We start from the raw sequence: 21,089 nt of genomic DNA on the forward strand, positions 1-21,089 counted from the left end.
TTCCATTGAACTAGGTAGGAAACCCTAAAATTTAGGACTTTAAAGTCAATTAAAACTTTACCTAACTTAAATATTTTCCTTATTTGAATTATATATGTCACATAATTATAATTCTTACATGTTGCTTTCATGGATATATATTCTGTGAAAAAAAGTAAATAACGTGTGGTTTAAATAAAATTAAAGTAAATAACTGATCCATCAATTTTATGCCTAATATTTAAAAAGGCATGCAAGAAATAGTGCATTTAAGTCATAGTTTCGATTTTTAAAAAATGAAAACATTAATGATAATTCATATTAAGGTGGCATGAATTTAGACTTTAAAAAGCAATTGTGACATTCTATTTTCTTTTAACAATAAGGACGTAGAATTTGAAATACACTTACAAGTTTTGTCCATTTTTATTGTCTAAATATTAAGAAATAATCAAATGATAATCGTTTTTAAATGTGACACAAAAATAAGTTGATCAATATATATTTTGTACACAAAAATAGGAATAGAAAAAGAACATATATATATGTAATTGGTCGCGAGTAAAAGTACTTTAGAAAGAAATTATAGGTAAAATAAGATAATAATTGAGCAAAAAATAATAATATAAAAATTGTTAATAATAATCAAGTTCGAAATGCCTATATGATTATTAAGTTATCAATAGAATAAGGTTACAGCTTTAGCAGTACCGTAAAATGAGTAAAGATAAATAAAAAATTAATTGTTGGTAAACTATCTTACATAAAAAATTTAATAAATAACATGAAATATACATGCAATGTACGTACCCAAGTTCTCAAGTAAAATTGAATGATTTTTTTACCTTTCAATCAAACGCTACTCCTATAACTTTTTTGTACAATAAAGCAAGCAAGAGAAACAACTGAAGGAAGAACTATTAGATTAGATCAAACTCCTAAGGCTGGGCTATATAAAAATAAAATAAATGAAAAAATGGGGGGAAAGAAGTCAAAAAAAGGAGAAAAAAGATAAATAGAATTTTTGGCCAAAGAGAGGTGCCAAGTCATCTTCTCTTTTCCCTCAATATATATATATATATATATATACACGAATATAGAGACTAGTATATATATATATATATACTATATTAAAAGTACGAAGGCCCTTAGCGAAATGTCGTTCGCCTTTTTTACCCTCTAAAAATAGAATTTACATTAGACAAAAAAGTCTTTTAGTTATTTTTCTAATATTTAGGACTTTTAAACCAACTATAATCTTTACTATTGAATCTATTTCCTTATTTAAATTATGTAAGAATCCTAAATATTTAAGAATTTGAAATCAACTAAACTTTTCCATATTAAACTTTTACTTATTCCAACTATAACCAACTATGCACAAACACGCTTTGGCTTAAATATTCTCATACTAAATAGAAAATTTTCACTCTTTCTTCCGTTTTCGTTTGAAATGCTTGGACTAAAATAAATTAAAAGATAAATTAAAATTTAAGAATTTATTTAATAACCAATAAAAGAAAGGTAGACATTACTTTTCAATGGAAAGGAACATATTTTACTCCATAATAGTATGAAGGTTTACGTTTATTTTTTTAAATATAATAATCAAGTAACATGGTGTCTTATTTATTGAATCCAAACAGATGATATATTATTTTTAATTGTTAATGATTATGTAAAGTCAATCAAGATATTATCACAGTTTGAAGACGTGCATAACGAAAATTGTTTTCAACTGTTTTCTTACTTATCTGTTAATTAAAATTAAGAAAATAATTTAAGAGGAAGAAGTTTAGCATTTTGATACCAAATATTCAAATGTGATAAAATATTAGAATAATTGCGGTAATTTTTTTCTAATATCTCTAACTTTCAAATCAATAAAAATTTATTTATTATGTCTTTTCTTACTCAAACTATGCAAGATATTATAATATTTAAATTTTCAAAGTCAATTAAAATTTTATCTTACTAAATTATTCTCTTTAATTTGTAACAATAAATTCGTGACAAATATCGGTATCAACATTACGATTGTGATAACGCCAATTCACTTTATAAAAGAGAATATCAATTTTCTTTTTAATTAAGTAAGATTCAATCAGTTGAACTCAAGTGCAATGTCAGTGTATAATATTACTAACAAATAATTTTAATTAATTAACTGTAATTTTATATCATAACTCAATAAAATATCTTAAAATATGTATACAAATAAAAATAAATATTTTAAACACTATTGTAATGATTATAAACTTTTACACCTTTTGAGAATTATATTACACTACAAAATACTTCATGTTAAATAAAATAGTAATCAACATTAATTCTCTACCTTAATTTTTTTTTACAATCATTGTTTTCTTTCAAGATAAAACTTGGTTAGATACAGACAATACCCATACAATTGATTTTGTTGGTACAATAACTAAATCTAATAATATATCTCATTATTTTCCGTATTTTTCAATTTGAGTTTCACTAGAAATAAGATAAAATTCATACTATTAGGTATTTAAACTAACATAATTAATTTTTAAGAGCATGGTTGTTGCATAATATTTGAATACAAGTCGACATATTATTCAACTAATGCATAACTCATATATGTTGAAGTTATGATAAGACATTAAAATACTCTTACATGACATAATTTTTTTTATTACGTCGGGTAAATATGACAATATTCATTATTATTAAGAGCTTGTGCTTTTTTAAAAAATTTATTTTATAATTCAGTCACATAGTTTAACAATATTTGTGTGATTTTAAAATTCATTTTATATTGGACAAAATAGTAATATTATTGTTTTCCTAATATATAGGATTCTAATATCCTACAATTTTAGTTATTAAATCTTTCATTGTTTGAATTATGTAAGAATTTCTAATATTTAGGAACTTGTATGTGAATCTTATCTTATATAAATTGGCAAAAAATAGATTAACCCACAAAATCGTGTATTTAATGCAAAAGCATTATAACAATGAACCACAAGAATTTTTTAAAATTTATATCTAAATAATAAGGTTTAAACTTTAAAGCATATCGGCCACCTTTACATGGTAATATATTTATTCCGACCTTGACATGGTAATGGAATTCACCATTTTCTACTTTGAAACAGTCTTTAAGCACACTTTCACGATTTTTAAAAAATAAATTATTAAACAATTTAAACTAGATCTCTTCAATTGCAGTTCATTTTTTTCTTCCATCAATATAATATCTGATTGAATTAACATATTAAGCTATGTACGCTTGAAATTGTTATATTTATCTAACATTGTCTTCCAGAATGAACTTAAGAATATACAATTTTTCAAAAAAAAAAAAATCTTAAATGTTTAATGATTATATTTTCTTGCTTAAACTTTAAAAGAAGTATGATAACTTGTGAAATTGAAATAATTACATTATAACTGGAATCAATTTTAAGTTATATATTTATGAAGATTATTGAACACTTACATAATAGTTTTCTTCTTCTTATTGAATAACTAAATAGGATAAATAATTATCATTTAAGGAACTTAATTATACTTTTTATTTTATAACTAAATTACAAGTTTTAATGTAATATTTTTATATTCTTATAAAAATAAATTTTATTTGAACAGTGTAGAAACTTTTAGCATTCACAATACTTTAAATAATTAAATTTTAATTACCTTATATAATTATTTTCATATTTGAACGACACATAATTGTAATCCCTTTCATGTTACAATTAAATATCGAAAACTTGGGATGAGCTAATATTAAGAATTTGAATCAACAAAAAATAAATTAGTTCTTTTAATATCAAGGCCAAATAGTTAAGTCAAAAAATCCAATTCAATTATTTGTTAAATTCATCGTATAATTAAAATTATTTTTCAAGTTAACAAAACTCTTAGGATGCCTAAATTTGTTTGCATAAGAATAGTATTTTGGATGAAAAAAATAAAAATAAGATAGAAAAATTAACGTGGAAAATTTTATAGATAAGCCTTTTCAACTAAAACGATATATATTTTAAGGAGTATAAAATAATTTTTATTTTATAATACAAACATACTATATTTATGTCATGACCCGGATTTCCCACCATCGGGTGTCGTGATGGCGCCTACTATCGGAGCTAGACAAGCCAAATATGTAAAACATCTTTCCTGCTTTCTTTCAAACAATAAATAAACGAGACAAAATCTAAGCGGAAGACTTTAAATCTAAAGCGACTGAAAACCAAAAGTGCGGAAGTTTAATACACATCACTACCCAAGGTCTGGTGTCACTAGCTCACAGACTACTACAGAATACTACAAACAATGTCTGAAAGGAAATACATCATGTTTGTCTGATACAAGATGAACAAACGAAAAACATGGAGAGGGACTTCGGCCTGCAAACGCCAGCTAGACTACCTCGAGAGTCCCGGGACTGAAGATAGCTCCCAGAAATCCTACTGCTGCGGTCCGTAAGCTGCTCCCTGATCTGTGCACCAAAAATGCACAGAGTGTAGCATCAGCACAACCGACCCCATGTGCTGGTAAGTGCCTGGCCTAACCCCGGCGAAGTAGTGACGAGGCTAGACAGTACCTACCACAATTAACCTGTACAGATATATATACAACAAGTGCAAGAAAACAATAACAAGATAATACAAAGTAAAACTGGGAGGGGACATGCTATCGGGGAGTAACAGATAAAAATGAAATATCGGAAATAAATAGAAGAAACTCTGGTTTTCATGATATATATATATATATATATATATATATATATATATATATATATATATATATATATATATAGTGGACGGCGTGCCACACGATCCCATAATATCATATATAAGTGGACGGCGTGCCACACGATCCCATAATATCATATATAAGTGGACGGCGTGCCACACGATCCCATAATATCATATATAAGTGGACGGCGTGCCACACGATCCCATAATATCATATATAAGTGGACGGCGTGCCACACGATCCCATAATATCATATATAAGTGGACGGCGTGCCACACGATCCCATAATATCATATATAAGTGGACGGCGTGCCACACGATCCCATAATATCATATATAAGTGGACGGCGTGCCACACGATCCCATAATATCATATATAAGTGGACGGCGTGCCACACGATCCCATAATATCATATATAAGTGGACGGCGTGCCACACGATCCCATATTATAGTTCATAATATCTGACTTCATATAGTAGACCCCTTCAGGGGAGAATAACAACTCAATACCTTTAACCCGGCAAGGGTACAGCTAACAGCCCAAAATATCCCGACAAGGGAGAATATATATATCAGTCTACACATCCCGGCAAGGGAGTATTCACAACACATTCTCCTTTTTAAATCCATTCTTCCTCAACTAAAACATTCATGTTCAAGCTAACGCTCCAAAAGTACACCAATCACAATTTTACCTCAACCGTTCACATTATATGAAACTCATCAAATAAACAAGGAGCTTGTGTCACATTATTCGAATTAAAAGCAATCAAGACTCACGGTCATGCTAGACTCCGGTGCATAGATAACCGTCACCATGCCTATACACCGTACTCCACATTAGCAAGTAGCAAATATCATCCTAATCCTATTCCCTCAAGCCAAAGTTAGAACAAACACTTACCTCGAATGCTCCAAACTCAACTCACGCTTCTAGTATAGCTTTACCTCTTGATTCCACCACCAATCCGCTCGAATCTAGTCATAAGTTACTTAATCACATTAATAATTACTAAATGAATCATCCCCAATGCATGAAAATAGATTTTTCAAGGTTTTTCCCAAAAAGGGTAAAAAATACCCCCGGACCCACGTGGTCGAAACTCGAGGTTCAGACCAAAACCCGGTTACCCATTCCCCCATGAATCCCAATAGATGATTTGTTTTTAAATCGGACCCCAAATTGAGGTCCAACTTCTCAATTTGTAGAAAACCTAGGTTCTACCCAAAACACCCAATTTTCCCCATGAAAATCTTTGATTTGAAGTTGAAATTATGTTAAAAGATGTTAAGGAATAAAGAAATTAAGTTAGAAATCACTTACCAATCGTTTTGGAGAAGAAAAGTTGTTTGGAAAATCGCCTCTTAGGTTTTGGGTTTTTGAAAAGTGAAAAATGACTGAGATTTTCCGAACTTGTATACCTTTCTGAGGACCTGGCGCGGACCGCACAAAAATGTGTTGCGGCCGCGCCGAGTGGGAGAAAAGTGGGGCTTCTCTGAACCCTTCCAGCGCGGACTGCACTGTTTTGGTGCGCGGCCGCGCTGGCTAACCTGAAACCCTAGCCCTCAGACTCAGCCACGCGGACCGCACAAAAATGCATCGCGGCCGCGCGGCTCCAGCGCGAACCGCGCGGAAATGACCGCGGCCGCGCTGGTGTCTGCAACACCTGAACCTGCATTTTCTTAAGTCCAAGACCTCCCGGGCCCCATTCAAAACTCACCCGAGCCCTCGGGGCTCCAAACCAAACATGCACACAACCTTAAAAACATCTTACGGACTTACTCGTGCGATCAAATCGCCAAAATAACATCATATACATAGGATCAAGCCTCAAACACATGATTTTCTTTCTTCAACTTTCATAACTCAAACTCTCCATTTTTAGTCCGAAACACGTCATATGACGTCCGTTTTTAGCCAAACTTTACAGATAGTGCTTAACACATATTTAAGACTTGTACCGGGCGTCGGAACCAAAATACGAGCCTGATACCTATATTTTCTAACTCCTTTTCATTTCAAATTTTCATATCAAATTTCAGAAAAACAATTTCTTTCAAAAATTCATTTCTCGGGCTTGGGACCTCAGAATTTAATTCCGGGCACACGCCCAAGTCCCATATTTTTCTACGAACCCTCCGGGATCGTCGAATCACAGGTCCGGGTCCGTTTACCCAAAATGTTGACCGAAGTCAACATTATGCATATTAATACCAAAATTCATCAAATGTTTCACATAATTCACATATTCTAACATAAAAACTTTCCAGCTACGCGCCCGAACTGCGCACGCCAATCGAGGCAACTAAAAGCGAGGTTTTCAAGTCCTTGGGAGCACAGAACAAGGAAGAATTACGGTGATGACCCCTTGGGTCGTCACATTCTCCACCTCTAAAATAATTGTTCGTCCTCGAACGGACAAAAGAAAGAAGTACCTGAGTCTGGAAATAAATGAGGATAACGGCTCCGCATATCGGACTCGGACTCCCAGGTCGATGCCTCAGGAGGCTGACCTCTCCACGGAACACGCACCGAAGGAAAACTCTTCAACCTCAACTGTCGAACCTGCCGGTCTAGAATAGCCACCGGCTCCTCCTCATATGACAGATCCTTGTCCAATTGGACAGTGCTGAAATCCAACACGTGCGATGGATCTCCGCGATACTTCCGGAGCATAGATACATGAAACACGGGATGCACAGCTGACAAGCTAGGTGGCAAGGCAAGTCTATAAGCCACCTCTCCCACACGATCAAGAATCTCAAATGGACCGATGAACCTAGGGCTGAGCTTGCCCTTCTTCCCAAATCTCATCACGCCCTTCATAGGCGATACACGGAGCAATACCCGCTCACCGACCATGAAAGCAACATCTCTGACCTTGCGGTCTGCATAACTCTTCTGTCTGGACTGAGCTGTACGAAGTCTATCCTGAATAATCCTGACCTTGTCCAAGGCCTCCTGAACCAGATCTGTACCCAATAATCGAGCCTCTCCCGGCTCAAACCATCCAACTGGAGACCGACATCGCCTACCATACAACGCCTCATACAGAGCCATCTGAATGCTGGACTGGTAGCTGTTGTTGTAGGCAAACTCTGCTAAAGGCAAAAACTGGTCCCACGAGCCTCCAAAATCAATGACACAGGCTCGGAGCATGTCCTCAAGAATCTGAATAGTCCTCTCGGACTGACCATCCGTCTGGGGATGAAATGTTGTACTCAACTCAACCTGGGTGCCCAACTCTCGCTGAACCGCTCTCCAGAAATGCGAGGTAAACTGCGTACCCCGATCCGAAATGATAGATAGCGGCACCCCATGAAGGCGAACAATCTCCCTGATATAAATCTCGGCTAACCTTTCGGACGAATAGGTGGCTGCAACAGGAACAAAATGCGCTGACTTGGTCAGCCTATCAACAATGACCCAAACTGCATCAAACTTTTTCTGAGTCATCGGGAGTCCAGTAACGAAATCCATCGTAATCCTCTCCCACTTCCACTCGGGAAGTGCAATCCTCTGAAATAGACCACCGGGTCTTTGATGCTCGTACTTAACCTGCTGACAATTCAAACACCGAGCCACGTGCGCAACGATGTCTTTCTTCATCTTACGCCACCAATAGTGCTGCCTCAGATCCTGATACATCTTCGCGGCGCCCGGGTGAATAGAATACCGAGAACTGTGGGCCTCTGCTAAGATCAACTCTCGAATCCCATCAACATTGGGCACACAAACTCGCCCCTGCAATCTCAATACACCATCATCATCTAAGGTTACTTTATTGGCACCTCCACGCTGCACCGTGTCTCTCAAGACACACAAATGGGGATCCTCAAACTGCCGCTCGCGGATACGCTCTAATAGTGAGGAACGAGCAACCGTGCAATCTAACACTCTGCTAGGCTCAGAAATATCCAACCTCACAAGACGATTGGCCAAGGCCTGAACATCCAAAGCAAGCGATCTCTGGCTGACTGGAATATAAGCAAGACTACTCATGCTGGCGGACTTCCTGCTCAATGCATCGGCCACCACATTGGCCTTCCCTGGGTGGTATAAGATAGTAACATCATAATCCTTTAGCAACTCTAACCACCTCCTCTACCTCAAATTCAACTCTTTCTGCTTGAACAGATACTGAAGACTCTTGTGATCAGTGTAAACCTCACACGTCACACCATATAAGTAATGCCTCCAGGTCTTCAAGGCATGAACAATGGTTGCCAACTCGAGATCATGAACCGGATAATTCTTCTCGTGGATCTTCAACTACCTCGAAGCATAAGCAATGACTTTGCCTTCCTGCATCAACACTGCACCAAGCCCAATACAAGACGCATCACAATAGACCGTATATGGCCCTGAACCTGTGGGCAGAACCAATACCGGTGCCGTAGTCAGAGCCGTCTTGAGCTTCTGGAAACTCACTTCACACTCGTCCGACCACCTGAACTGGGCACCCTTCTGGGTCAATCTGGTCATAGGGGCTGCAATGGATGAAAACCCCTCTACGAACTGACGGTAGTAACCTGCTAACCCCAGGAAACTCTAAATATCCGTAGCTGAAGCTGGTCGAGGCCAGTTCTTGACTACCTCTATCTTCTTCGGGTCTACCTGAATACCTGCTGCTGATACGACATGACTCAGGAATGCAATCGAACTCAACCAAAACTCGCACTTTGAGAACTTAGCATACAACTGACTATCCTTTAGGGTCTGAAGGACCACTCTGAGGTGCTGCTCATGCTCCTCCTGACTGCGGGAGTATATAAGAATATCGTCAATGAAGACTATCACGAACAAGTCCAAATAAGGTCTGAACACTCGGTTCATCAACTCCATGAACGCTGCTGGGGCATTAGTCAATCCAAATGACATGACCAAAAACTCATAGTGCCCATACCGAGTGCGAAATGCTGTCTTAGGGACATCAGACGCCCTAATCCTCAACTGGTGGTAGCTTGATCTCAAATCTATCTTTGAAAATACCCTCGCACCCTGAAGTTGGTCGAATAAATCGTCGATCCTCGGTAGTGGATACTTATTCTTAATTGTAACCTTGTTCAATTGCCGGTAATCGATGCACATTCTCATCGAACCATCCTTTTTCTTAACAAACAACACCGACGCACCCCAAGGCGAAACACTAGGTCTAATGAAACCTTTCTCAAGCAAATCCTACAGTTGTTCCTTTAACTCTTTCAACTCCGGCGGGGCCATACGATATGGCGGGATAGAAATGGGCTGAGTGCCCGGGGCCAAATCAATACAAAAGTCGATATCCCTGTCGGGCGGCATACCCGACAAGTCTGAAGGGAAAACCTCAGGAAACTCCCGAACAACGGGCACAGAATCAATAGAAGGGGCCTCCGCGCTAGAATCGCGAACATACGCCAAGTAGGCCAAACATCCCTTCTCGACCATACGCCGAGCTTTCACATACGAGATAACACTGCGGGTACAATGACCAGAAGTCCCCCTCCACTCTAAACGGGGTAAATCCGGTAAGGCTAAGGTTACGGTCTTGGCATGGCAATCCAAGATAGCATGGTACGGGGATAACCAATCCATCCCCAATATAACATCGAAGTCGACCATGTCCAAAAGCAACAAATCAACACGGGTCTCAAGACCCCCAAACACTACGATACAAGAACGATGAACTTGGTCGACCACAATAGAATCACCCACCGGTGTTGACACATAAACAGGAATACTCAACGAGTCACTAGGCATAACCGAATAGGGTGCAAAATAGGACGACACATATGAATACGTAGATCCGGGATCAAATAGCACAGAAGCATCCCTATCACCGACCAGAATGGTACCTGTAATCACAGCATCTGATGACTCAGCCTCTAGCCTGGCTGGCAAAGCATAACAACGGGGTTGGGACCTACCTCCCTGAATCATATCCCTGAGACGATCTGCTGCTGGCTGACCCCTACCTCTAGCGGTCTGAGCTCCACCTCTAAGACCTCTACCTCCACTTCTATGTCATCTACCCTCGCCTCTAGCCGGCTGGGCAGGCGGTGGGGCAACTGGTGGTTGGATCATCGGGCGAGAACCCTGCTGCTGCGAGGTGCTGGAAGCTCGAGGGCAATATCTAGCAATGTGACTCACATCGCCGCAAGTATAACAAGCCCTCGGCTGCTGAGAAAAACGAAGTGGTGGTGCACTTATAGGTGCTGATGGTGAACTGAAGAGCTGCTGGTCAGAATACTACGGCTGAGAACCACGACCACCTGGTGTACCATGAGAAGCCTGGAGAGCTGACTGAAAGGGCCTCGAAGGATGGCCTCTACCATAAGAATCCCTACCTCCAGACGAGGTACCACTGAATCTACCAGAATGACGGGGCCTCTTATCAGACCCATGACCACCTCCCTGAGCAAGTGCCATCTCTATCCGGCGGGCACCATCTGCCGCCTCCTGAAATGAAATCTCACTATCGGCACTCATGGCCATCTGAACACGGATCGGCTGGGCCAACCCATCAATAAACCTCTGCACCCTCTCTCTATCGGTGGGGAGTATCACAATGGCATGACGAGCAAGATCAATGAACCGGGTCTCATACTGGGTGACCGTCATAGTACCCTGCTGGAGACGCTCAAACTGCCTGCGAAGAGCATCTCGCTGAGTAACTGGAAGAAACTTCCCCAGAAATAACTCTGAAAGCTGATCCTAGGTCAATGATGGCGACCCTGTTGGCCTGGCTAAACAGAAATCCCTCCACCAAGTCTTGGCGGATCCTACCAGGCGAAAAGTGGCGAAGTCGACCCCATTGGTCTCTACAATGCCCATAGTCCGTAGAACCTCATGACAGCTGAATATGAAATCCTGAGCATCCTCTGAGGGGGTGCCACTATATGTGGTTGTGAAGAGCTTGGTGAAACGATCAAGCCTCCACAAAGCATCCGCGGACATGGCCGCACCATCACTGGACTGAGCCGCAATACCTGGCTGGGCTGCCACAGCTGGCTGAACTGCCACGGCTGGCTGAACTGCTGGAACCTGAGCCTGAGGAGCTACTGGCTCTGGAGTACGAGTATCGGGAGTCTGAACTCCTCCCCTAGCCTGAGATGTGGCTGGAGCTACGGAAAGCAAACCCGCTCTAGAAATGCCCTCCATAAAGCCTACCAGTCGGACCAAAGCATCCTGAAGCACTGGAGTGGCTATAAAACCCTCAGGGACCTGAGTTGGGCCCACTAGAACAGCTGGGGCCGGAACCTCCTCCTCAAAATCGACCTGAGGCTCCGTCGCTGGAAATGTTGCTCGGGGCTGAGCTCTGCCCCGGCCTCGGCCTCTGGAACGACCTCGCCCTCTGCCCCTAATAGGGGCTGCTGCTTGGGGCTCAGGCTGTTGCGCGGTAGAAGAGGAAGCACGTGTCCTCTCCATCTCGAAAGAACAGAGTGGAAAGACAATCAGTACTTGAGAAACAAAATCGCACGACAAGAATGAACAAGGTGAAGTTTTCCTAACTCAGTAGCCTCTGCGGGATAAATACAGATGTCTCCGTACCGATCCCTCAGACTCTACTGAGCTTGTCCGTGAGTTGTGAGACCTAAGTAACCTAGTGCTCTGATACCAACTTGTCATGACCCGGATTTCCCACCATCGGGTGTCGTGATGGCGCCTACTATCGGAGCTAGGCAAGCCAAATACGTAAAACATCTTTCCTGCTTTCTTTCAAACAATAAATAAACGAGACAAAATCTAAGCGGAAGACTTTAAATCTAAAGCGACTGAAAACCAAAAGTGCGGAAGTTTAATACACATCACTACCCAAGGTCTGGTGTCACAAGCTCATGGACTACTACAGAATACTACAAACAATGTCTGAAAGGAAATACATCATGTTTGTCTGATACAAGACGAACAAACGAAAAATATGGAGGGGGACTTCGGCCTGCGAACGCCAGCTAGGCTACCTCGAGAGTCCCGGGACTGAAGATAGCTCCCAGAAATCCTAATGCTGCGGTCCGTAAGCTGCTCCCTGATCTGTGCACCAAAAATGCACAGAGTGTAGCATCAGCACAACCGACCCCATGTGCTGGTAAGTGCCTGGCCTAACCCCGGCGAAGTAGTGACGAGGCTAGACAGTACCTACCACAATTAACCTGTACAGATATATATACAACAAGTGCAAGAAAACAATAACAAGATAATACAAAGTAAAACTGGGAGGGGACATGCTATCGGGGAGTAACAGATAAAAATGAAATATCGGAAATAAATAGAAGAAACTCCGGTTTCCATGATATATATATATATATATAGTGGACGGCGTGCCACACGATCCCATAATATCATATATAAGTGGACGGCGTGCCACACGATCCCATAATATCATATATAAGTGGACGGCGTGCCACACGATCCCATAATATCATATATAAGTGGACGGCGTGCCACACGATCCCATAATATCATATATAAGTGGACGGCGTGCCACACGATCCCATAATATCATATATAAGTGGACGGCGTGCCACACGATCCCATAATATCATATATAAGTGGACGGCGTGCCACACGATCCCATAATATCATATATAAGTGGACGGCGTGCCACACGATCCCATATTATAGTTCATAATATCTGACTTCATATAGTAGACCCCTTCAGGGGAGAATAACAACTCAATACCTTTAACCCGGCAAGGGTACAGCTAACAACCCAAAATATCCCGACAAGGGAGAGTATATATATCAGTCTACACAACCCGGCAAGGGAGTATTCACAACATATTCTCCTTTTTAAATCCATTCTTCCTCAACTAAAACATTCATGTTCAAGCTAACGCTCCAAAAGTACACCAATCACAATTTTACCTCAACCGTTCACATTATATGAAACTCATCAAATAAACAAGGAGCTTGTGTCACATTATTCGAATTAAAAGCAATCAAGACTCACGGTCATGCTAGACTCCGGTGCATAGATAACCGTCACCATGCCTATACACCGTACTCCACATTAGCAAGTAGCAAATATCATCCTAATCCTATTCCCTCAAGCCAAAGTTAGAACAAACACTTACCTCGAATGCTCCAAACTCAACTCACGCTTCTAGTATAGCTTTACCTCTTGATTCCACCACCAATCCGCTCGAATCTAGTCATAAGTTACTTAATCACATTAATAATTACTAAATGAATCATCCCCAATGCATGAAAATAGATTTTTCAAGGTTTTTCCCAAAAAGGTCAAAAATACCCCCGGACCCACGTGGTCGAAACTCGAGGTTCGGACCAAAACCCGGTTACCCATTCCCCCATGAATCCCAATAGATGATTTGTTTTTAAATCGGACCCCAAATTGAGGTCCAACTTCTCAATTTGTAGAAAACCTAGGTTCTACCCAAAACACCCAATTTTCCCCATGAAAATCTTTGATTTGAAGTTGAAATTATGTTAAAAGATGTTAAGGAATAAAGAAATTAAGTTAGAAATCACTTACCAATCGTTTTGGAGAAGAAAAGTTGTTTGGAAAATCGCCTCTTAGGTTTTGGGTTTTTGAAAAGTGAAAAATGACTGAGATTTTCCGAACTTGTATACCTTTCTGAGGACCTGGCGCGGACCGCACAAAAATGTGTTGCGGCCGCGCCGAGTGGGAGAAAAGTGGGGCTTCTCTGAACCCTTCCAGCGCGGACCGCACTGTTTTGGTGCGCGGTCGCGCTGGCTAACCTGAAACCCTAGCCCTCAGACTCAGCCACGCGGACCGCACAAAAATGCATAGCGGCCTCGCTGGTGTCTGCAACACCTGAACCTGCATTTTCTTAAGTCCAAGACCTCCCGGGCCCCATTCAAAACTCACCCGAGCCCTCGGGGCTCCAAACCAAACATGCACACAACCTTAAAAACATCTTACGGACTTACTCGTGCGATCAAATCGCCAAAATAACATCATATACATAGGATCAAGCCTCAAACACATGATTTTCTTTCTTCAACTTTCATAACTCAAACTCTCCATTTTTAGTCCGAAACACGTCATATGACGTCCGTTTTTAGCCAAACTTTACAGATAGTGCTTAACACATATTTAAGACTTGTACCGGGCGTCGGAACCAAAATACGAGCCCGATACCTATATTTTCTAACTCCTTTTCATTTCAAATTTTCATATCAAATTTCAGAAAAACAATTTCTTTCAAAAATTCATTTCTCGGGCTTGGGACCTCAGAATTTGATTCCGGGCACACGCCCAAGTCCCATATTTTTCTACGGACCCTCCGGGACCGTCGAATCACAGGTCCGGGTCCGTTTACCCAAAATGTTGACCGAAGTCAACATTATGCATATTAATACCAAAATTCATCAAATGTTTCACATAATTCACATATTCTAACATAAAAACTTTCCGGCTACGCGCCCGAACTGCGCACGCCAATCGAGGCAACTAAAAGCGAGGTTTTCAAGGCCTCGGGAGCACGGAACAAGGAAGAATTACGGTGATGACCCCTTGGGTCGTCACAATTTAATAGTAAAACATAATTTTCTAAAAGATCCTATATTCACTGGTTTAGATACACGCGCAAAGCGCGTACCATAAGACTAGTATATATATATATATATATGGATGAATTTAAGTTCAAATTGTCAAATAATAATGTTACTCCGGCGCATCTTCTTTTTCAGACATTAAAATTTTATTTTAAAAAAACACCTTAATTTTTAGAGAATAAAACTAAAAAAAAGTACAATGATTTAGCACCTTTCTTGCCACTCCAACAAAGTCTTATAAAGTTGTTCTTGATAAACAATACCAGAAGATATTCACTTGCATATGCTGTTTATATATATGTCTTGCATATACACTTTTTACCACCAACGTGATACGCATTATTCGCTTTAGCTTGTAAAGGTTAAGAACAACCACCCAGTAAAATCCCAAAAGTAAGGGGTCTAGGGAGGGTAGTGTGTACACCTTATCCCTACTCCGATGGAGTAGAGAGGCTATTTCCGATAGACCTTCGGCTCAAGAAAACAAAAAAGACGAAAGAGATAATATATTAGTACCATCAACAGAAACCATAAAAATAATAACAGCATTATAAGAAACCAGAAAATAGTTAAAAATCATGTGCAGGTTTTCCCAAAGTAGCTGCAAAAAAAGAGTAGTCAAGCTTATATATGGTTTGGACTTGGAACAAAGCTTGGATCCAGAAACTAAGCGATCTTCAAAATCAAATTGTCTATAAACCATATCATCAAGCCCTTGACCATTTTCATGATTACAAAGGCATTTATGCAAATTATAGAAAAATCCACTCTGATAATCTCTATAAATAGGAAAGAATTATCACACAACCCGAGTAAAAAACTATTACAAAGAAAGAAGGGCCAGGGGCAGGGGAGAGGGCATATATATTTCAAGCTTCTGTGAATCTTGGAGTTGCATCTCATCTTACAAATATCACTCTATTTACTATAGAGTTATACTTTTGTACACGGACAGTATATACTGCACACTGCGATAACTTGTCGTGGATTCACCCCTTAAATCGGACAACAATGCATGAGATATCATCTTTACTTTCTCTGGTCAACGCTTCGATGACTAATTGCTTGGCTGCCTTCTGTGGGTCCTTAACCTTCTTCGCGATGTCAACTGCCTCTTGATTAGACATTACCTGGAGAATCATCAATTAAAGAAAGGAAAAAAGAGAATTGCACTGTACAGAGTGCAAGAAGGAAAAGGGACCAAACTGAATGTTGGAGCAAAATGACACCTTCCATAAACCATCACTTGCAAGGATGAGAAGATCTGTATTTCCATCAACATCGATGTTTCTTACATCAGGATCAGAACGCAGGTGTGATTTCAGGTTCTTGTCTCCAAAAGCACGAGAAACAGCCAGTTGACCATTCACTCTAGCAACATCTCCTGAGATAATAGTATACATTTTAATGAGCTTGTCTCCAACATATGGTAATGTTAAGACACGCTCCACGTCTAGACCACATATTGGAAAAAGATTCTTCTTATAACTATTTCCCCATCAAATATAAAATTTTGCCTGAGATAAATGAAGGTTGACTTCATAGTAAGGTACTAATAGCCAACAACAGATTCAGACACCTTATACATAAAATGTTGGACTGACAGTCAACAGATATCTAAAAAGGGTGTGTATACTTAGCTTAATGTATGGTGGACCACAGTAGCAATGGAGGTTAAACAATATATCAAGAACAAGCACATCTTTGCAGCATGCTGTTAGTCAGCTGACAACTCTCACTAAATTAAAAAATGACATGAAAACATGTGCTTGTGAGGATTTGACGCATAAAATTCATTTTATCCTGGTTAAACACATCATTCATGCATTCAAGTCTATAATTAACACAACCGTTTTCCAAATTCCTCAATAACCTACTACTTCCTACTGCTGAGGACTGCTTCAAGATACCGCACGTGGAGTCCTTGCCAACAGGATAGCTTGACTTAACTAGAGATTTCATTAATGGGATCGTAACTGTAGTATCAGTTGTAAGCCAACCAAGCTGGTTATAAACAAACCTTCAACTTGTTCATGCCCAAGATCAATCTCATCGTTAATGGAAAAGATGGTCGCAACACATGGATCCTAGCTTTTCAAACAGAAATGTTGAACTCTACTCTGTAAGCTTTTCCGGTGTTTGTGATCATAAAAAGCTTTACTTACAACAATAACACTATTATGCCTCAATCCCAAGCAAGTTGGGGTAGGCAATATGAATCCTCGTTGACTATGTTGCTCCAGATCTCAGACCAATAGTATACAAGACAAAAAGTACTAGAAGTTCTATATATTTTTTACTAAGATATAAATCTCTGACATGACTAAAAGGCTTCTAAAAGATATAGGATCTGAGTAAATGACTAAAGCACCATCCCTACTAAAAAGCTTTACAAGTTCTACAAACTTTAAAAAAAAATTAGTTTCCATAAGATACAATTATACAAAATAAATATTACAATGAAGACACATTGGACTCCTCGTTGCCCCCAAGAGACATGGGACGAATCTATCGCATTATTTAGTCAGGTGAGAGAAGTTAAAGTAATTCTCACAAGATTTAATTAGAATCAGAGCACATAATATCCCTAACAAAGGGCCTTGTCAACAGACAATATTAAGAATAATTGAAGAGGGGACATTCAGGCGTGTGATGTGAGATGAGAAGAGATGGGAAAATAATGGAATGAACCAAATATAGGACTTGAAGAAACTATTGATGTCTTCCATTCACAATTCGGTTACAAAACGAACTAAAAAGAGAAGTACTACATTAATAGTAATAAGCCATTAGATGTGGGATAAGCACCTGGCATTTTTGTGACAAAGCCACCTTTGTTTTCGATGCTGCTCCGCTCAGTGTGCGGTTCGTGATCAACGCTCATCTGTATCGCCTGCCCCCTCCTCGAAAGCACTGCTCTGGAATCTCCAACATTTGCTATCCATAGCTTTCGTCCATTTATAAGCATTGCAGTCACTGCAGTTGACCCTCCTTGTCCAAGATCAGGATTATGTGAAAGAATAGCCTCATCTGTTCTCTCATAAGCTTTTAAGATTGAGCTATGAGGGTCGGCCCAAAAGTCCTCCTGGAAAATTCAAAAATATGTGGCAAGAGTAACTAAAAGCAACAAATAAAGGCTCGATCGAAGAAACAGAAAACCCAAGCATCTGTCATAAGCAGTTAAATAAGCTGAGAAAGCTTTTCTGAATCCACAAATCACCTCGTTTATGATATTGGAAAACAAATGCTTCTGTAAATAGGAAGCCACATTATCTCCAGAATGCCCATCATAAATAGCAAAAAGTCCAAGTTCCCCTCCGCGCAACTGAGTGAATTTAGCAACATGATAATCCTCCATCGGATGATTTGCTTTCCCCTTAACGAGGCTGAACCCATACTTTGCAGGCCCTTGATGGCTTCTTCCTTTGCCACATGATGACCGTCCTCCTGCAAGCTAAAGGCAAAAGGAAACTTCAATCTCCTAGTGATATGAAGTCAACAATTCTAGAAATCATGCATTCAAATTCCTAGAAAGAACTGACAGACTATACTATAAAATACACCAAGTATAGAAACGTCAGTAGTAATCCCTGATACTATATTCACCATCTTCACTAAAAATGATTTCCTCTGCTCTACCAGAATCGACCTTTTGATGTCAAAATTGCTGGCTTTTTAATTGAAACTAATTTCAGTTAACTCAATATTTGAAAAATAATTTGAACTAAAGATTATATTAATAATTTTAGTTATAATGGTTATTTTATTAATTGTTTATTAAACAATGTTAACCAGCATGATAAAAATCATATAATTTACCTCAAAAAATCAAATGGTGTCCAATAAATTTAGAAAATCCAGCCGCTTACAATATAAATGTTTAAAGGAAGTATAGTTCGACGAACCCATAACATCCCTTTGATATTTGAATCATTTTTAGCCGAGTCCCCACACCTGCATCCGTACCTGAATTCATACCCTCGAATCTTAAAATTTAGATCACGAAGGATCCAACCTCTAAATCCGCACCCGTACACACGCACCCGAGTCCAAGCAACTTAGTTGAATAAAACTATAGAAACCAAAGGCTTTCTCCGAGTATAATTACCGATTGCATCACATAATCATCACTTCTACTGTCCCCCCATCCTTGGAATACACATATATAATCTTTGATAAATCTTCTTATTCCTCAAAGACAACATTCAACCCACATAATTGATAATTCAGCTAAAACCATAAAACAATACTCATAGAACTGCACAAGCCCCAAAATTTAGAACTCAAATTATTTATTTTGCATCATAAAAAGAAGTCAATCTAAGAAAAAACTACAGGATCATCAGCCTAACCTGAAATACAGCTGAAAAGTAAGCATGAAAGTCAATATATGTATATAAAAAACAAAAGGTAAAAGAAGCTACTTTTAAAGCCTGACCTGTGAGTTTCCAGAATTGAAGCAGCATAAACTATCCATAAAAAAATTAGTCCCTCCTCAGAGGCCTCCACTTGCAATAAACATCTACCTTGAAATTGACAACCTACAGCATCAAAGACAGAATCTTGATCATCAAAACATACCAAAGAATCAGTCTTTTTTACCAAGAATCATCAAAAAATTCGACTTATGGTACTTACCAAGAGCCCAAGGATATATATATATGATAATAAATGTTGGTATGCCTACCAGTTGACTTTTGCGTTGACCAACTTTTATGATTAAACAGAGCTAGAAATGAATTGTTGTGGGGATTTATGGAGTTTCTAAGGTTGTGTTTTTATGTCTGGATTGGATTCCCTGTGCAGGCAAGAATGGCTGACGACAAGCTTTGTGTTTGGGTTTGGGTTTGGGTTTGGCTTTCCCAAATTTGACTCTGTCTTGTGGAGTATATTTCTTTATTTATTGTTTGTTGTTCTAATCTGATGTTACAGCCAGTAGGAGGAGACTAACTTGTCCTATATACTTCTTTTTGGTCGTACATCATTGTTTCTATAATTCATAGGTATTATCAATTTCTTTTTAAATTTCAGAACCGACTAATCCTTAGCATCCTTTTCTTTTTATAATTAAAAATATGATTTACCTTGAGAAAATATTTACATAAAAAATTTAAAAACCCTTACAATTGGACATACATGTATTAGTGAAAAATGGACTCGTCACGTGGGTTTATTAATTAGCGACACATATCAGCAAAGTTATGAGAAAAATGAAGAATGATATGTAAAGATGACATGTGAAACACTCTCAGGACCGAGCATACTCGCACCGTGCATATTAGTCTCGGAACTGACCATCATAGAATAGCTCTAGATCAGTTACGGTAGAGTAGCTCATAATTACAAATGGGGAAAGAATCAATTAATCCCGAATTACATGGGATTTACCATCATTATGCCATCAGTTACAAATAAATTATATAACGTACAATAAATATAATAAAAAGTTGTAACGGTCAGAACAAGGCAATCAATTGCGAGATTGACTCATCAGTTTTGGAATTAACTTATCAGTTACGGAATCCAACATTTACACAACTGTTACAAATCTTCCAAAAGTAACAGATGGATTGAGTAAATGCTCCTAATGAGCCCATAATTCAAGAAGAATGGTTATTTAGAATTAGCCCTATAAATAGACACACTTTTATCAGGAGAGTTTAATTTACTTCTCTACAATTCTATACATTGTAATTCATAGCATCTTGCTCCCAAGTTAGCCATAGTTCGGCCATTCAAGCTTTGTTCGGCTCAACATCCTATAAGGGAGCATTCAATAAGAATTATTTCTTCGCTGGTTTATTTTTATTACATTATCTATCATTGAATTTATTTTTCGCTTCTCTATCA

General features: G+C 38.7%; 1 protein-coding gene across 2 annotated transcripts; it reads right to left on the reverse strand.

Moving 5' to 3' along the window:
• Positions 1 to 15,915: 15,915 nt before the first annotated feature.
• On the reverse strand, positions 15,916 to 20,169 carry LOC104248717 (probable protein phosphatase 2C 10). Of its 2 annotated transcripts, none has more exons than XM_009805020.2 (6): positions 19,878 to 20,169; positions 19,678 to 19,780; positions 18,460 to 18,693; positions 18,048 to 18,324; positions 16,469 to 16,623; positions 15,916 to 16,369 (listed from the first exon to the last, which is right to left on the reverse strand). In XM_009805020.2, exons 2-6 carry the CDS (start codon positions 19,714 to 19,716, stop codon positions 16,229 to 16,231), a joined length of 846 nt encoding a protein of 281 aa, XP_009803322.1. In that variant the 5' UTR covers positions 19,717 to 19,780; positions 19,878 to 20,169; the 3' UTR covers positions 15,916 to 16,228. The 2 variants fall into 2 exon arrangements, with proteins under 2 accessions (XP_009803322.1, XP_009803323.1); XM_009805021.2 differs by having other exon boundaries at positions 16,179 to 16,369; positions 16,446 to 16,623.
• Between the last annotated feature and the right edge of the window lie 920 nt (positions 20,170 to 21,089).

The sequence above is a fragment of the Nicotiana sylvestris genome, chromosome 7 (genome assembly GCF_000393655.2).
Source record: "Nicotiana sylvestris chromosome 7, ASM39365v2, whole genome shotgun sequence".
Classification (NCBI taxonomy): Eukaryota; Viridiplantae; Streptophyta; class Magnoliopsida; order Solanales; family Solanaceae; genus Nicotiana; species Nicotiana sylvestris.